Source organism: Lithobates pipiens, unplaced genomic scaffold (genome assembly GCF_037356315.1).
Source record: "Lithobates pipiens isolate NorthernLeopardFrog02 unplaced genomic scaffold, aLitPip1_a1.2 Scaffold_16, whole genome shotgun sequence".
NCBI lineage: Eukaryota > Metazoa > Chordata > Amphibia > Anura > Ranidae > Lithobates > Lithobates pipiens.
Genome location: NW_027507748.1, coordinates 641,188,402 through 641,207,815, shown reverse-complemented (window position 1 = coordinate 641,207,815; position 19,414 = coordinate 641,188,402). Strand labels below are relative to the sequence as shown.

The 19,414-nt window shown below is 42.8% G+C and overlaps 1 protein-coding gene across 2 annotated transcripts in view; it reads left to right on the top strand.

The window, feature by feature from the left end:
- The window catches only part of CERS5 (ceramide synthase 5), a 142,220-nt gene that overhangs the window by 55,876 nt on the left and 66,930 nt on the right, over window positions 1-19,414 (top strand). For both annotated transcript variants that reach the window (XM_077484300.1, XM_077484301.1), the window contains exons 3-4: window positions 13,281-13,411; window positions 15,009-15,066. In XM_077484300.1, the coding sequence (XP_077340426.1) occupies window positions 13,281-13,411; window positions 15,009-15,066 (189 nt within the window). The remainder of the gene's footprint in view (window positions 1-13,280; window positions 13,412-15,008; window positions 15,067-19,414) is intronic.

Genomic DNA, 19,414 nt, shown 5'->3' with positions numbered 1-19,414 from the left:
ACTGTATGTGTGTGTGTGTGTATATGTATGTGTATGTGTATATATATATAATTATACACCTAACCGATGCCCCCAAAAGACATCACTGAAGTAGATGGCACTGCTACATTGCTCTCCACTAGCTTCGGATCCTCAGCAGAGCAACCAGCCAAATGCATTTTAAATGAATGTAGGAGGTCGTCCGCTCAGCACAGGTGCCATTCAGAGAACACATTCCATTTTCCCATTGACGCAGAGTGTTCTCTGGATGAGGTAGGGGGCTGGGCAGTGGTGTCATCGGACAGGTATGGTATATACATGGATGCATTGATCCAAGCTGGACCATTGTAACTATGTAAAAATATACCATATGTGAGATTCTTCATTACACTTGGCCATACTACCAGTAAAATTGTGTTGCTTTTTGTTTGTTTGACCATAGTGAGGAGAAAATGTGCCCCAGGGGCGTGCATTGGGTGCACTCTGACCAAATTGTGCTTTTGGATAGCAGATTGAGGCGGGCCTTTATCATATGACCAATTGTGTCCAATCACAGCTGACCACATGTAAACAAACGGTCACTGTGTGAGGAAAGGAGAGCCGATAACCGGCAAGCTGGCGGGAACATTTACACTGATAATCGGGGCACTGATTGTCGGTGCCGCCTCATCACTGCAGCCTCACCAGCGCCCATCAGTGAAGAAGTAAAATCACTTCTGCAGAATCTTAAAACGGAAACTAAGAATTTTTTTGTTCTTTTCTTTAAAATTTGCGTTTTTTTTTTATTTTTATTTTTTTTCATTTAATAAAAAATAAAACAGTCGTGATTAAATACCGCCAAAAGAAAGTTCCATCATCTGTCTCAAAACAATTATAAAAATCTCGTACAATGTTCTATGACCATCCAATTTGTCATTCAAAGTGCAACAGCGCTGAAAGCTGAAAATGTTGTCCTGGTCTGGAAGGGGGTCAAAGTGGCAGGTATTTAAGCAGCTAAACCCAAAACCAAAAATGTAATATATTGCAGCTTACAAATCCCTTAAATGTGGTGACTGCATTATTTTTTTTTTTAAACCCTCTTTTCATTTTCGCCTGGTGATCCACCCAGTAACATATTTACTGTCTAGGGGGGTCTTTTCACGCTGGATGGGGAAGTAGCGGTGACACCTTTTTGAACAGCAGCATTTGTCCGTCTGAGGTGAGGGAGTGTTCGATGCTCTAACAAATGTAGGTGGACGTGACGAACCAATTTTAAAGCCAAACTCCAGCTAACACTTTAACCCTTTCACTGCCAAGTCCGTACGCCCTGCAGGTGGCAAAGACCTCATATCTCCCTCTTCTATAAGCTTATGATCACTTTAATGACCATAAGCTTATATCAGAATTGTCCAGCAGACTCTGCTGAACAATTCTATAACTGATCAGTGGATTACAACCTGCTGATCAGAATTATTAACCTCTAATGTGACCGCCCAAGCCGTCGCCTCTTCACCTCCCACAGCAAACTTTGTTATAACTACTCCCCCCTTCTTCTCCCCCAGAAAACCCGCTCCCCACAGCCACCATCAGCCGGCATCCCTCCTCTGCCGCTCCGGCCGGCTTCAGGTGCTGCATGGAGGGGGGGGGGGTCCAGATGTGTCCCCCCCCCAATACCTCTGATCACCCTCCCATGCTGCCCCCGTACCCCCGATCCTTGGCCGCTGTGAGCGCATCTCTCCTTCCTTCCACCCGCAGCTTCTCCCTGCGCAGATCTCCGTGATCTGTCAACTTGGAGAGCGTGGAAGGGGGGGGGGAGAGGTGGTAAGTGCTGGGGGAGAAGGGGGTAAAGGGAATAAGGAGAGTTGTGGAAGGGGGGGGCTTGGTATACCAACCCCCCCCCCCCCCCCCCCATAATGGATATAGGCAGAGATCACTGCTATATCCACTGACAGCTGATCAGTGTAACCGCGAGTGTTGCAATGTATCAGGCTGTCTTTTCTTGACTGAATGGAATCTCTATTCATGTAAAGTGCTACAGAGAAAGGGGCTATTTTTCACCATTTTGAAGAAAGGCACAATGTAAAAATTACAAATATTTGTTATTAACTCAATACAGGTTAAGCTTTTATTTTTAGTAGGAATTTTATAACATTTGCTGTGTATTTATCTGCTAATCATGAATTTAGTGTTTTTGTTTTTTTTTGTAAAATATTGTTTTGATAAACATTTGTGCAAATATCGTGGGACCTTGGAAATCAGTAACACCTTCTTTTTATTCTACTGGTCATGTGCTTTCAGAACATATATAGTTTGGGGAGTCTTTTACAAACTTTGAAAGCTATAAGTGAAAAATAAAAAAGCAAAGGAAAAATTGCAAAAATGGTCTGGCTACCTGAGGGTAAAACTGGAGCACAAAGCACGGGAACGAAAGGGTTAAGTTGTTGCAGCAAAAGTGTTGTTTTTTTACCCCCCCCCCCTTCTTTTAGGATAAAAGTTTTTCATAGATTAATAAAAGCTTTTCATTGTAAGCACTCCTGTCAGTGGTCAGCAGTTTGTCTCCATCCTGTATTGCTTGGTCTGTAAAGTTTGAACTTAATGCAATTTTTTTTTTTTAATTTTAGATGGAGTAGGGAACTGATATAACCCTATATAATTTTGGAATATTCACTGTTGGTGGTGATGACAATAAACAGGATAAATAGGAAAAAAACTGTTCTAATCACCCTCCATTCTCTCCAAAACAAAAAGAAAACAGTATTTTAATACTTTAATACTTTAATACTAATTTTTATAATTGAAAACTAAAACTAAAAATTATATATATATATAATTTATTTTTTTCCTTCATGAAGCTGTATAGCTGCAGCCCACTTTGAGCCATTCTATCTGTAATCTGATGGTCCCGGAGCATATCTGCAGGTGATGCTGGAACACCTTCTGTACTGCTTTCCACGCACAAAAACTCTCCACAGCTAAGATTCTTTACAGCCACTAGTTTCTGACCTGCCTTGGACCTTTTTTAATTGGATTTCTTATTTAACGCAATATTAAAAACCTTGTTTAAAAAACAAAAAAAAAACAAGAACAGACCTGTAATACCTGCTCTGTGCAGTTGGTTTTGCACAGAGCAGCCTGGATCCACCTCCTCTCGGGCCCCACACTGGCACTCCTGGCTCCTCCCTCCTACCAGGTGCCCCCACAGCAAGCAGTTTGCTATTGAGGGTACCCAAGCAGGTGCCCCTGCTGTGTCCATTCACACATGGGGAGCTGCAGTTTAGACCCGCCCCCTCCAACTCTTGGCTATGATTGATGGTAGGGGGACCCACTGGCTCCCACTGCTGCCAAAAGCCATTGCACTTCGCCGGTGTAGCAAGGCTCCTGTGGACATCGCTGAATCTAGAAGGGGGCCTAGTTAAGTGTTGCAGTGGGAAGGTTATTGAAGCAGTAGTAAAGTTTTTTTTTTTTTTTTTTTTTTTTTTTTTTTTAAAGTTTTCCCTGCAGGGTAAAGGCATTATGTGCTAGCATGCATCACATTATGAAAGACTTGCCTTGAAATGAAGCCCTCCAGCAGCACGCTTTCACCCCGGTCTTCTTCCTGGGCTAATGGGCTGCAGCTGCTTGAGTGGACGAGTTGCAATGATGTCACTCCTGCGCATGCGCGTGGGAGTCGCAGCCATGGCACAGAGCTCTTAAGAATGGCCCCGGCAGGCCATTCCTCCCGAATGCATGTGCCGGTGATGTCACCGGTTCCAACCAAGTGAATATCTCAAACGGTGCGTGTTTAGGAGATATTTATTTAACCTACAAGTAAGCTTTATTATAAGCTTACCTGTAGGTAAAAATCGAATTGTTGTGCTTATATTGAAAGCGGAGATTTCATGTAATTGCGATTTAAACTAAACCGAGTGAGCTTTCTGAGTTTTGCATAGTTTTGTTTATTGGATAGCTGTAGTAGCCCACAGAACACTTTCATTTGTTTCCTGGAATTGCTTTTTAATTGAATGCATTCATTTATAATGTAAGGCCTGTGATAATCATTTCCTGATGTGCTGTGGTTCACACACAATACTCATGGTGATTGCACTGCATTGTTTTATCTTCTCATTTATTGGGAAGTGTGTTTTTCTTATTCTGGCAGTAGAGATATAGTGGCGGTTGAATGTGTCTGATAAGATATAAATATTTGTGAAGTGATCATTACACCATATGTACATGGGTGGGGAGTCTGTGGGCTCCGTTCCCTCAGTGAGTGAGAACATGCTTGTTATTTAATGAATCGGGGTGGATTTGATCTAAATCCCTAGTAAATGCTTGATTTAAATCATTTTTAAAGTGGTTGTAAACCCTTACAAACCACTTTGACCTACAGGTAAGCCTAGATTAAGGCTTACCTGTAGGTCCAAGCAATATCTCCTGAACCTATATGGTTTAGGAGATATTTGCCCGAAAACGGGCACCGCTGTCTACGGCGCATGCGCCGTAGACAGCGGCGCGCAGGCGCACTGAACGCGGCAGTTCCAAAAATGGAGCTGCCGCATTTGTCGACTCCCGTGCGCATGCGCGGGAGTGACGTCATCGCGGCTTCACCGAATGACAGCGGCGGAGCTGCGAGACGCCACCAGCAAGATGGATGTGGCGGACTACAGGGGACAGCGCGACTTTGCTGGCTCCTGTGTCAGGTAAGTGACACATAATGGGCTACTATGCGATGCATAGTAGTCCATTATGCTTTACCTTTGCAGGGAAAAAAAGAGGAAGTAAACTCATCAGGGTTTACTTCCTCTTTAAAGAGCAACTGTCATTTATTTTATCTCATGGTTACTGTCAAATTATGTGACTGCATCAATGCAGTGCATGTTATCTCAGCTGGCAGAGCTTGGATTTATTGAATGAGTTAACCAAAAATGTAAATATTGCAGGATATACAGCCTCATGCTACATAACTAAGCTCCAATTCATGCTGAATAAACTAAATGAATAATGTATCTTAACTAGAAAACTATATTTATATAGATTTTTACCCAAAAAGGCATTTTATTAAAATTTTATAAAAATAAAAAAATCAGATGAATAAAAAAATAAATAAATATATATATATATATAATATATATATATATATATATATATATATATATATATATATATATATATATATATATATATATATATTATTATTATTTTATCCACCCTGTAATGGATATTTCCACCTCAATGATAAAAAGGAGTTCCTATAGGGCATAGTCAAGTGAGCTTATTTTCGGTCAATATTCTGCACAATGCTACTTGAGAATACGGTCCACATCACTGCATTAGAAACTAGAACAATTTGTTTCATAAATTACAAGTTTATGATATGCTGAGCAGATTTGCCAAGGAGGTGCAAGTTATGCGCACAACTGTATGAGACATACGATTACATACCCTGGCAGAATTGTATTTTTTCTTGGCCATTTTTCAGAGAATATGAATAACACAAATATTTTTCACTCATGGTTAGTATTTGGCTGAAGCCATTTATTCTCAATCAACTGTGTTTATTCTTTTTAAATTCATAATGGCAACAGAATTTGCCAAAATGACCCTGATCAAAAGTTTACATACCCCAGTTCTTAGTACCGTGTATTAGAGCTGCACGATACTGGCAAAAATGAGAATTGCAATTTTATTATTATTTTTTTTTTGCTTGGAGTAAAAAAGATCATGATTCTTGCGATGTAAAATCTTTCACATTATACAAAACAAATTGGGCTAACTTTTTTTTTTTTTTTTTTTTTTTGTTTAAAGTAATTTTTTTTCCCCAAAAAATTGCATTTGAAAGGCCGCTGCGCAAATACATTGTGACATAAAATATTGCGACAACCACCATTTTATTCTCTAGGGTCTCTACAAAAATATTTTCTTATGTTTGGGGGTGCTAAGTAAAATTTTAACTTGAAACCAACAAATGTCAGAAAAAGGTTTAGCTTTTAAGTGGTTAAACCGTCTTCATTTACATACAAGTCTATTCCATTGACAATTTGTTACAATGTTTATACTTAATTCATGCAGTTCTACCGTGTATTGCCCCGTTTAACATCAATGACAGCTTGAAGTCTTTTGTGGTATTTGTGGATGAGGCTCTTTATCTTCTCAGATGATAAAGCTGCCCATTCCTCTTGGGGAAAAAGCCTCCAGTTCCTGCAAATTCTTGGTCTGTCTTGCATGAACTGCACGTTGGAGATCTCCCCAGAGTGGCTCAATGATATTGAGGTCAGGAGACTGAGATGGCCACTCCAGAACCTTCACTTTATTCTGCTGTAGCCAATGACAGGTCCACTTGGCCTTGTGTTTTGGATCATTGTCATGTTGGAATGTCCAAGTGCAGCTTCCTGGCTGATCAATGCAAATGTTCCTCCAGTATTTGATAACATACTGCATTCATCTTTCCATCAATTTTGACCAAATTTCCTGTGCCTTTGTAGCTCACACATCCCCAAAACCTCAGCGATCCACCTCCATGTTTCACAGTAGGAATGGTGTACCTTTCATCATAAGCCTCGTTGACTCCTCTCCAAATGTAGTGTTTATGGTTGTGGCCAAAAAGCTCAATTTTGGTCTCATCACTCCAAATGACTTTGTGCCAGAAGGTTTGAGGTTTGTCTTTGTGCTGTTTGGTGTATTGTAAGCTGGATACTTTGTTGCATTTGCATAGTAATGGCTTTCTTCTGGCGACTCGACAATGCAGCCTATATATTTCAAGCTCCTCCTTATTGTGCATCTTGAAACGGCCACACCACATGTTTTCAGAGAGTCCTGTATTTCTTTGCATCCCAAACCATTTCCCTGGCAGTTGTGCCTGAAATGTTAGTTGGTCTACCTGACTGTGGTTTGGTTTTAACAGAACCCTTCATTTTCCACTTCTTGATTAGGTTGAACACTGCTGATTGGCAGTCTCAATTCCTTGGGTATCTTTTTATATCCCTTTCCTGTTTTATACAGTTCAACTACCTTTTCATGCAGATCCTTTGACAATTCTTTTGCTTTCCCCATGACTCAGAATCCAGAAACGTCAGTGCAGCACTGGATGGAAGATGCAAGGGTCTGTCAGGAGTCCAGAAACTCATTGATTGACCTTTGATACACACACACACACACACACACACACACACACACACACACACACACACACACACACACACACACACACACACACACACACACACTAAAAGCAAACAGATCACAGGTGAGGAGGGTTACCTTTTAATAGCCATTTAAACCCCTTTGTGTCAACTTGTGTGCATGTTATCAGGCCAAAATCACCAGTGTATGTAAACTTTTGATCAGGGTCATTTTAGATTCTGTTGCCATTATGATTTTGAAAAGTGTAAACACAGTTTATTGATAATAAATGGCTTCAGCCAAATACTAACCATGAGTGAAAGAAATGTTTTTGTGTTTTTATCATTCATATTCTCTGAAAAATGGCCAAGAAATCACACTTGCCTGCCCTGTACTAGTTTTGCACAGAGCCCCCCCGATCCGCCGCCTCTTCATTCCTGCTGGTGCTCCTGGCTCCTCTGCTGAGTGTCCCCTTTGAAAACCACTATCTGTGGGGGCACGTATGTGTGTACTTGCTCCTGGGGGAGACAGATCACCGAACTCTACCCCGTGAGCTACCATCCAAGCTCTAATAACTGATCACCTGGACCTCGGGCCCCCTGTACACTACATGGGGCAGTGTTAGATTCTGCAGCCTTTAGACTAGTGAGTAAACAATGCCATAGAAGGAGACAAGTGTTCTTTGTTCACTTAGCAATCCTTTGCTGGTGAGTTGTCACCAGGGATATGATTAACCACTTGCCGACCGCCGCACGACGATATACGTCGGCAGAATGGCACGGGCAGGCATATTGGCGTATATATAAGTCCATGCCTGCCCGCGGGTGGGGGGCCCGATCGGGCCCCCCCCCGGTGCCTGCGGCGGTCGGCATTCGTTCGGGAGAGATCAGGGATGAGGGGACGGCCATTCATTCATGGCCACCCCCTCGCGATCGCTCTCGACGAATGGAAATCCCCCGTGACATCACTTCCTCTCCTGTAATGTAAACACAGGAGAGGAAGTGATGTATTCTCTCCTCCGTGTCGGTATTTTCCGTTCCGACACGGAGGAGAGCGGATCGGTGAGTTGCACCAACACTCTACACACACAGTAGAACATGCCAGGCACACTCACACCCCCCCTTTACCCCCCGATCACCCCCCCAATTACCCCTGCCCCCCAGTCACAGTGACACCAATGTCATTTTTTTTTTTTTTTTTTTTTTTTTGCATTGGTGTCATTTGTGACTGTAATAACTGTTAGGGCAGTTAGAGTTAGCCCCCTTTAGTTCTAATGTACCCCCCTAACCCCCCCAATAAAGGTTTAACCCCGTGATCACCCCCCGTCGCCAGTGTCACTAAGGCTGGGTTCACATTGCAGCGGTTTATGAGAACGAATGTGATTCGCACCGCACTGCAGTGCAAATCACATCCGATCTCTGTGCGATTCGAGTTCAGCCATTCGCCGCACCCGCCGCACCCGCCACACCCGCCGCACCCGCCGCAAATTCGCACGGGACCCTTTTTTTGGCCCGCAGCAGAATCGGATCGCATGGGTGTTCACACCATGCGATCCGAGTTTGCAGATCGCACTGCGATATGCGAACTGATCTGGGGGTGTCAGTAACATTTCACTGACACTCCCAGCAGTTCGCATAGGGCAGTGTGAACTGCCGCCGGGAGGCATGCGATGCGGGAACCCGCCGCGGATTCGCGGCGTTTCCGCATCGCTCCAGTGTGAACCCAGCCTAATAAGCGATCATTTTTCTGATCGCCGTATTAGTGTCACAGGTGACGCTAGTTAGGCAGGTAGGTATTTAGGTTCGCCGCAGCTTTTTATAGCGCCAGGGACCCCCATATACTACCGCATAAAGCCCCCTGATTGCCCCCTAGTTAACCCTTTCACCAGTGATCACCATATAACTGTTACAGGTGACGCTGGTTGGTTAGTTATTTTTTTATAGTTTCAGGGCACCCGCCATTTATTACCTAATAAAGGTTTAACCCCCTGATCACCCGGCGGGTGTCATTTGTGACTAATAACTGTTAGGGCAGTTAGGGTTAGCCCCCTTTAGTTCTAAGGTACCCCCCTAACCCCCCCAATAAAGGTTTAACCCCGTGATCACCCCCCGTCGCCAGTGTCACTAAGGCTGGGTTCAGATTGCAGCGGTTTGAGAACGGATGTGATTCGCACCGCACTGCAGTGCAAATCACATCCGATCTCTGTGCGATTCGAGTTCAGCCATTCGCCGCACCCGCCACACCCGCCGCACCCGCCGCAAATTCGCACGGGACCCTTTTTTTGGCCCGCAGCAGAATCGGATCGCATGGGTGTTCACACCATGCGATCCGAGTTTTCAGATCGCACTGCGATATGCGAACTGATCTGGGGGTGTCAGTAACATTTCACTGACACTCCCAGCAGTTCGCATAGGGCAGTGTGAACTGCCGCCGGGAGGCATGCGATGCGGGAACCCGCCGCGCATTCGTGGCGTTCCCGCATCGCTCCAGTGTGAACCCAGCCTAATAAGCGATCGTTTTTCTGATCGCTGTATTAGTGTCACAGGTGACGCTAGTTAGGCAAGTAGGTATTTAGGTTCGCCGCAGCTTTTTATAGCGCCAGGGACCCCCATATACTACCGCATAAAGCCCCCTGATTGCCCCCTAGTTAACCCTTTCACCAGTGATCACCATATAACTGTTACAGGTGACGCTGGTTGGTTAGTTATTTTTTTATAGTTTCAGGGCACCCGCCATTTATTACCTAGTCTCACTAGTGTACCCCTAAATTTAGGGGTGTCTACTTTCCAAAATGGGGTCATTTGGGGGGGGTTTGTGCCATCTTGGCATTTTATGGCCTTCAAAACTGTAACGCCCTTAGAAAGCCTGAAGGCGGTGCTTGGTTTTCGGGGCCCCGTACGCGGCTAGGCTCCCAAAAAGTCCCACATATGTGGTATCCCCGTACTCAGGAGAAGCAGCAGAATTTATTTTGGGGTGTCATTTCACATATGCCCATGGCATGCGTGAGCAATATATCATTTAGTGACAACTTTGTGAAAAAAAAAAAAAAAAAAAAAAAGTTTGTAATTTTCCCGCAACTTGTGGCAAAATATAAAATATTCCATGGACTCAACATGCCTCTCAGCAAATAGCTTGGGGTGTCTACTTTCTAAAATGGGGTCATTTGTGGGGGTTTTGTGCCATCTTGGCATTTTATGGCCTTCAAAACTGTAATAGGTAGTGAGGAGTGAAGTCAAATATTTACGCCCTTAGAAAGCCTGAAGGCGGTGCTTGGTTTTCGGGGCCCCGTACGCGGCTAGGCTCCCAAAAAGTCCCACATATGTGGTATCCCCGTACTCAGGAGAAGCAGCAGAATTTATTTTGGGGTGTCATTTCACATATGCCCATGGCATGTGTGAGCAATATATCATTTAGTGACAACTTTGTGAAAAAAAAAAAAAAAAAAAAAAAGTTTGTAATTTTCCCGCAACTTGTGGCAAAATATAAAATATTCCATGAACTCAACATGCCTCTCAGCAAATAGCTTGGGGTGTCTACTTTCTAAAATGGGGTCATTTGTGGGGGTTTTGTGCCATCTTGGCATTTTATGGCCTTCAAAACTGTAATAGGTAGTGAGAAGTGAACTCAAAAATTTACGCCCTTAGAAAGCCTGAAGGCGGTGCTTGGTTTTCGGGGCCCCGTACGCGGCTAGGCTCCCAAAAAGTCCCACATATGTGGTATCCCCGTACTCAGGAGAAGCAGCAGAATTTATTTTGGGGTGTCATTTCACATACGCCCATAGCATGTGTGAGCAATATATCATTTAGTGACAACTTTGTGTAAAAAAAAAAAAAAAATTTTTTTTTTGTCATTATTCAATCGCTTGAGGCAAAAAAATAAAATATTCAATGGGCTCAACATGCCTCTTATCAATTTCCTTAGGGGGTCTACTTTCCAAAATGGGGTCATTTGGGGGGGTTTTGTACTGCCCTGCCATTTTAGCACCTCAAGAAATGAGATAGGCAGTCGTAAACTAAAAGCTGCGTAAATTCCAGAAAACGTACCTTAGTTTGTAGATGTGACAACTTTTGCGCAAACCAATAAATATACAATTATTGACTTTTTTTTTACCAAAGACATGTGGCTGAATACATTTTGGCCTAAATGTATGACTAAAATTGAGTTTATTGGATTTTTCTAATAACAAAAAGTAGAAAATATCATTTTTTTTCAAAATTTGCGGTCTTTTTACGTTTATATCGCAAAAAATAAAAATCGCAGAGGCAATCAAATACCATCAAAAGAAAGCTCTATTTGTGGGAAGAAAAGGACGCAAATTTTGTTTGGGTACAACATTGCATGACCGCGCAATTACCAGTTAAAGCAGCGCAGTGCCAAAGTGTAAAAAGACCTCTGGTCATTTACCAGCAAAATGGTCCGGTCTTAAAGTGGTTAAAAAAGACATTACCCTAACACTGGAAGCTGCAGAGATACATCAGGGAAAGCTAGTGTCACCACCTTGGCTATAATGATTTTGGTCATTGAATCATAAACAAGGGCCAGCTGTGCCACAATACATGTTCAATGCTGCTGAACATACAGCATTGAATATCGTAATGTAAACAGCACCTATGTGATCCTTCCTTCATTTAGACCCCTTTCACACCGAGGGTGTTTTGCAGGCGCTGTAGCGTTAGAAATAGCGACTGCAATCCACCCTCAAACTGCAGCCCCATGGTCTCCAGTGTGAAAGCCTGAGGGCTTTCACACTGGAGCGTTGCGCTGGCAGGACATCTGGGAAAAGTCCTGCCAGCAGCTTCTTTGGAGTGGTGTGTTTACCGCTGCTCCCCATTGAAATCAATGGGGCAGCGCGGCTATACCGCCAGCAAAACGCCGATATTGCGGGTGGTTTTAACCCCTTCTCTGCTGCTAGCAGGGGGTAAAAGCGCAGCTGAAATGCAGCGCAAATCCGACGGTAAAACGCCACTAAAAATAGCGTTTTACCGCCAACGCTATGGGCGCAGCAGTGTGAAAGCCGTCTTAATGTCGTCATATTTTTATTTTTTTTTCAGTTATAGCAGAGTGTCTAATGCCCTGTACACACGATCGGATCGTTCAAAACTCTGGAATGTACAACACGTAAAACGGGACTATAAAGAGGGCAGTAGCCAATAGCTTTCATCTCTTAATTTATTCTGAGCGTGCGTGGCACTTTGTCTGTCGGAATTTTAAACGATCAGATTTTGTTGTTGGAAAAGTTTAGATCCGACTCTCAAACTTTGTGTGTCCGAAATTCAGACGGAAAAAGTCAAAGCCCACACACGATCTCGGATTTTCCGACAACGCGATCCGATCGCACATTTTCTGTCGGAAAGTCGGACCTTGTGTGCAGTACAATAAAGATGCTAAATCTGATCTGTTATAATTTTCCTTCCTATATTCCCAGTTAACATGTAGCTGATAATCTTGCACTTTGGTCTCCCGCACCTAATGTGGCCAGTTGTCCACTGGTTGGACAGTTCTTGTAATATTGGGGCTAACGTGGCAATCTCTGGTAGAGACTTTCTGGACTTTCTGGATCAGTGGGACCCTAGGTTTCCTCCAGAGGTTGCTCCTAGAGAAAGGCCCCATCTCAGATATCTCTGCCTCTCAGATAAGTACCTGTAGTTCTTGTTGACCAAGTATAAGGAGCAACATTCTGAGTGACTAGGGTTGCACCAATGCTGTGTTTTTTTTTTTTTTTTTTTTTTTTTTTTTTTTTCTTACAAGTACCAATAATTTCAATGGACAAACCATTTATTAAAAAATTTTAAACTCTCACATGTTTAAAAGTACATATTTGTAGTATGTCAATCCAAATCTGCACAAATCCCTGTCCCTCAGGACAAGCTAATGATGGGAAATACCACAGCTGCTTGCGGTGCTCACAGGGCTGGAGGAGATGTCTAGGCAGTCTGCCCCCAAGCTGACATCGCTTCCACCCTATACCCATGTGTGCGCTCCAAGCTGGTTTACAGGGGTCCCGAAACTTCATACATCTCCTCCCAGTCCTGTGGGCACCACAAGCAGTCATGGTTTTTCATCATTGCCGGACACTATGACCGTGAGGATCTGGCTTTGACATATTATGGATATGTTCTTTTAACCTGTGAGTTATTATTACTATTATTTTTAGGTGATCTTTATGATTTTAAGTAAACAAAAAGACTTTGTATTTGAAATCTGTTTGATTCTTTGTTATCCAGTGTCCCGATGGAAAGCACCTGGAGGGACTTTCAAAGCAGCTGGACTGGGATGCAAGAAAGATCCAGAGGTGGTTCCGGCAAAGGCGAAATCAGGATAAGCCGAGCTTAGTAACAAAATTTTCAGAGAGCATGTGAGTGGATCCGTCTTCTGTCTCTTATTGTAATTAGAAGTGTTTGCTGGTAAAACACATGGTATTCACATGATATTTCCATCACAAATCTTTTTTTAAATGGTATTACTTAATAAAGAGTTCATATTATAATAAACTGTATGAATAGAATAAAGAAACATATATACAGTACATCTCAGCAATGCAAATGTATTTTACCTCTATAAAGGCCCTAGAAGTACATAAAAATATCTGTTGATGTGCCAGAAATGCACTCTGCACTCATGTTTGGGGACAGATAATGCGGCATTTTTGTTGTAGACCGAGTGGTGTCGGCACCAAACCGGTTTCTTTTACTGAATATATATATATATATATATATATATATATATATATATATATATATATATATATATATATATATATATATATATATATTATAATATAATATTATGCGCTGGCAATAATTACAATAACCAATAAATTGGCTTGACAGGAGGGATTCTTGCCCATCAACACAGTCTGTGTTGATTGGGGAATTGAGCGAAATTTGCACCGAGTATGGCTGGATTTACATCGGTTAAGTCCTTTGAGTCACAGGACATATGTAAATTAGATGTAGAAGAAAATTAAAGGACTTGTGACTAAAGCTGGCCATATACCAGTAAAATATTGTTTCACGTGTTTTCCCTTCAAGAATATACACTCTATTTATTTATTTATTTTTAATCAAATTTCTAGGAGTGATTGTGGTTTTTGTTGAGGATATTGCCTTCATTCCATATTCAAATGCTAAACACAAATGGAATTTTGAAGTACTTTCAAACACCATTCGTCAAGGTTTTGAATTTACATTCGTTTTATGTGAATATTCGTACAAACGTTCATTCAAAAAATCTTCAAATGTATGACCAGCTTAACTGTACCATCAGGACAGCACCCTGAAGTATAAAACCATTTATACAACCTGAGAATTATCTAGCCAGACCTTGTTGGCATTTTAACGCCACACAGCTCAAATTCATGTGCTTAAAAGCAAAGGTGGAATGCAGAAGGCGGCTGCATTTTACCCACTTTGCCGGCAAAACAATTGCTTTGTGGAAACCGCTGCATCCAAAGAGACAGCAGGTCAAACGTAGCTCCGGACTGTCATCAACACTAATAAAGTAAATGGGGAATCTCCTGACCCTTGTTTTACAAATGCAGGAAACAATTTCTGTCTATATGAGCCAGAAGAAATGTTATGAATGAAGTCTGCAGTGTTTTCTTTATTTCATCTCCAAAGGTACCCAGAGATACTTGCTGTATTGTCTGGATGACAATGGGTCATTGTGTGAAGGGTGACCTTGAGGGACAGCACAGAAAAGCATTTCGGAATGGAATTTCTGTACAGCTTCCTTTTGTGGTTCACAACCTTTCGCAAATGATTGTAGGATACTCTGAATATAAATCTAAATGAAACAAAAGCCTTAGATGATTTTATTATTACTTTGCTGTAATAGGTTCCAATGTAGATAATTACTCTTAATGGGAAGGATGTTGGCTTTTCTCTTCATATTGGTGGCTCTGAAGTTTTTCAAATCACATTTCTTCTCTTTTCACCCTATATTCCTTTTAGGTGGCGGTTTATATTTTACTCGTATATCTTTTCCTATGGAGTGTGGTTTCTGTGGTCGGTGAGTAGCTCTGAGTTTTGTCTTCAATGCTGCAGTTATTCAATGTTATCTGTCAGTCTGAAGCTGGCCACTCTCACTAATGGCTCATTTACATTAGAGGTTGGGGGGGGGGGGGGGGTGCAGTTAAACCACGCAGCTTTTTCATGATTTTTTATTTTTGTTCGTTCTTTATGCAAAAAAGCAAGTACACAACCAGTAGAGAGAACGGGACACGTTCCTTAATACGTAGAATGGTCAGCAGACATGCTGACCATCCAGCCAAGTGGGCATATATAATACACATACTATAAAATATAGTAGATGCAACTATGCGTTGTGTACCATTGTCCTACACTCTGTACAAAGCATGTAAACTAGGTGGTGGAAAAATCCGTCCACTAAAGCGCTGCACTGTCCCTGTTTTTTTTTTTTTTTTTTTCCCCAACTAGAAAAATGGGAAAAAAAATAGAACACACAACAATGGAAGAAAAAAGGCAAAATGTATGCACTGACATAAAAAGCATACCATATAGGAATATCTTGATAGCGGGATAGGAAAGAGATGAAAGAAAGATGGGGGGGGGGGGGATAGCGGTTTAAAGAGGGATATCTTGGTTTTGGTTTTACCGCCCCCAACTGCTCCTCCTTTAAATGTGAAGGCAGCAGCCAGGGGCATACAGAAGCTGCTGCCATGATGCTTTATTTTGTGCCAGGTATTATACACTGTCTCGTTCTACAGGCACTACTGCCTGCCAAACGCAACCTATTCAAGTGAATGGAGCTGTGTTGCAATGCCTGCAGGGTATAAGGTGTTAAATCAGATGGCGAGGAGTCAAAATGTTGCCTCCTCACCATCTGTCAAACACCTCTTAGATGCGATTTTGAGCATAGTCTTTGCCGTTGGTTTAAATAAGAGAAATGACCCGATAACCCCCCCCCCCCCCCCCCCCATCCATGCTAAACTGTGAGGATGGGCAGCACAGTGGCTAAGTGGTTAGCAAGTCTGCTTGGAAACACTAGGGTCAGATGTTTAAATCTCAACCACGACACCTCCTGCATGGAGTTTGCATGTTCTCCCTGTGCGAGTTTCCTCCCACACTCCAAAGACGTGCCAGTAGGTAATTGGAAGAGGGAATTTCCCAAGTAATTCTTCCACAAGGAACAACCAGCATTATCAAAAATACAGTATATAAATAATCTTTTATTGAACAAATCCACATAAACACTGATAACTAGTGAATGTATAAATGACACACCTCCTCCACATACAGTAAAATACACAACGTTGTCTCATGATGACATGATGTCTCACAGATGACCACCACAAGCAGACACACATCCCTCACCAAGATCATGAATTACTAATTCTGATAATAAAGTCCCAGTGTGGACATGGCTAGATGTGGGTTTAAAGCAGTTTGCTCAGTATTTCATAAATATCGCACATTAAGCATTTATCCTGTCCGCGGCTAAATTAGATAGTGATATTAGTAAACAGTTCATGCATTTAGCCTCGGTGATACCAGTTGAAACATAATGATGCACAGATGGCAAATCTAATAATGGGGTGAGGGTATATTTTCCTAATAATGCAGGTCAAGCAGAATGGGCATGGCAGGAGTGTTCAGGGTTCCCTGGGTCTAAGGGTGTATGGCAACTGTCCAAGTTGTTAGTGACCGATGGGGACGAGCTATTGGATCTCTAGGGGGCAGGTGTGTGTGTATATACACGCCTCAAAGCCGGGAAGTGGAATGGATACAGCTCACCGCTCTCCCGATGTCCACCTCATCTGCAGCTTCAATGCAGAGCCGATCTTCCACCCATTTCCAGAGGAGATGGGAACCACAGGGGGTGAAAAGACCTTCGTCCAAATGTCCCAAAGACATCCAGTGCCATTGTTCAGCGTTGTGATGCTTGCATGTACACTAGAGCACTGCCATATCTTTTTTTTTTTTTTTCCAAGTCTCCCGGGGAATGCGGAGGGAGGTTGTCCACGGTAGGTGGTCTTTGCCCTCACTACAGAGAGCGTGACGGCATCATGCTGATGCGCTTCACTCGTGACCAGAGTTTCTTCAGAGCTGCTCTCTGTAGCGAGGGCACAGACCACCCAATAGTGGACAACCTCCCTCCACATTCCCCGGGAGACTTGAAAAAAGATATCAGAGTGCTCTAGTTGCATACAGGCATCACACAACGCTGAACATCAATGGCACCGGATGCCTTTGGGACATTTGGAGCGGTGGACAAAGGTCTTTTTTTCACCCCCTGTGGTTCCCATCTCCTCTGAAAACAGGTGGAATGTCGGCTCTGCGTTGAAGCTGCAGACGAGGTGAGCTGAATCAATTCCACTTCCCGGCTTTGAGGTACACACACCCCTACACACACCTACAGATCCAATAGCCCGTCCCCATCTGTCGCTGACAACCTGGACAGTTACCATACACCCTTATACCCAGGGAACCCTGAACACTCCTACCATATCCATTCTGCTTGACCTGCATTACTAGGAAATTATACTCTCATTCTATTATTAGCTTTGCCATATGTGCATCGTTAACTTTCAATGGGTATCACCGGGTCTCAATGTATGAACTGTTTCCTAATATCTATCTAATTTAGCCACAGACGGGATAAATGCTTAATGTGCGGTATTTCTAAAATACTGAGCGAACTGCTCTAAACCCACATCTATCCCTGTCCACACTGGGACTTTATTATAAAAATTAGTAATTCATGATATTGGGGAAGGATGTGTGTCTGCTTGTGGTGGCCATCTGTGTCATGAGACAATGTTGTACATTTTACTGTATGTGGTGGAGGTGTGTCATTTATACATTCATTCACTTAGTTATCAGTGTTTATGTGGATTTTTTTCAATAAAGATTATTTATATTTTTGATGATTCTGGTTGTTCCTTTTTGAGTTACTTGGGAAATTTCTTCTCTTCCCCCCCCCCCCCCTTTTTTTTCTATGCTTGCTCGAAGACAACTTTCACACTGGAGGCGTTTTTCAGGTGCTACAGCGCTAACAATAGCGCCTGAAAAAAGTGGCTCTATTCATTCCAGTGTGGAAGCCTGAGGGCTTTACCACTGTAGTGGTGCGCTGGCAGGACTCCAGAAAAAGTCCTGCCTACAGCTTCTTTGGAGCGGTGAACTCACCGCTCTTCCCCATTGAAATCAATGGGGCAGCACTGCTATACTGCCGGCGGTATAGCCCCTTTTTCGCCGCTAGCGAGGAGGTTAAAGCTGCCCCACTAGCGGCCAAATGGCACCGCTAAAATTACGGTAAAGCAGCGCTAAAAATAATGCTTTACCGCTGACGGGCAGGGACTAATGTCCATGTACAATATATATGTAAAGCACTATGTAAATTGAAGGTGCTATAGAAGTACCTGTATTAAATAAATCTCCCCTGTCCACTATAGTATTGACAGCTGGCCTAAGGTGTATTTCAACCACGTTGTGGGGCGTGTTCTGTAGAAGTTAAAAATAAAATGTTTTCTTTTTTGGGCTGCTTTTCATTTTATTTTTATCACACCAGCAAAGCATCCCCATAGACACTTCCATTCCTAGGGTGACGTCTCGTACTCGGCTCAGCAGCAGTGTTGTCACTATTTTCTGTACATGAGTTGGAGTACCAGCATCTGACACGTTCTTCCATTGTCACGGCAGTGAAAATTGTGACATTCAGCTGCTGCTGGGGCTTGCACACACCCACAGGAATGTGTTTATAGGAAGTGCACAGTGCAGGGAGTGAAAAAAAAAAAAGAACATAGTAGGGAGGGGGAAGGCTTAAAAATAAATCAGTCCTGTTTTACTTGGTGCTCTACAACATCACACCACACAAGCATGCTTTCACGTGGTCTCAGTTAGACATGGAGAAGGATGCTGATTGGCTGTTTCTCAATGAATGAACTTTTCTCTCTGCCAACCCTTTTGGCTTCAATTACAGGCAGTCACATGATTAGTCACCACGAGTCTGAAGATACAGCTTCTTTACGATAGTTCTACCCTTCCGTAAGCCTTTTATGTGCAATCAGTAATCAGTAACCTGTATTACATTTAAGGTAGAATCAAAGGCAAATTTTTGTTTCCTTCATACTGGAAAGAGTAAGGGAGGGTTTTAACCCCTGGTTGCGCAGCAAACCCCCCCACATATCTGTGTGCCATTGGCACAGTTTCCCTTCATTTCTGTTCCATAGCCAAAATAGGAAGTGAAAATAAATCTCTGAAGGAGGGGGGTCGGCAATCTGTCAATCACCATCTGCCTGTCACCCAAGAGGTATTATTCTTATACAGTGCCAACAGTTTACGCAGTGCTTTACAATATAAAAGGAAGACAATACAGTTCCAACACAATAGGATTAAGA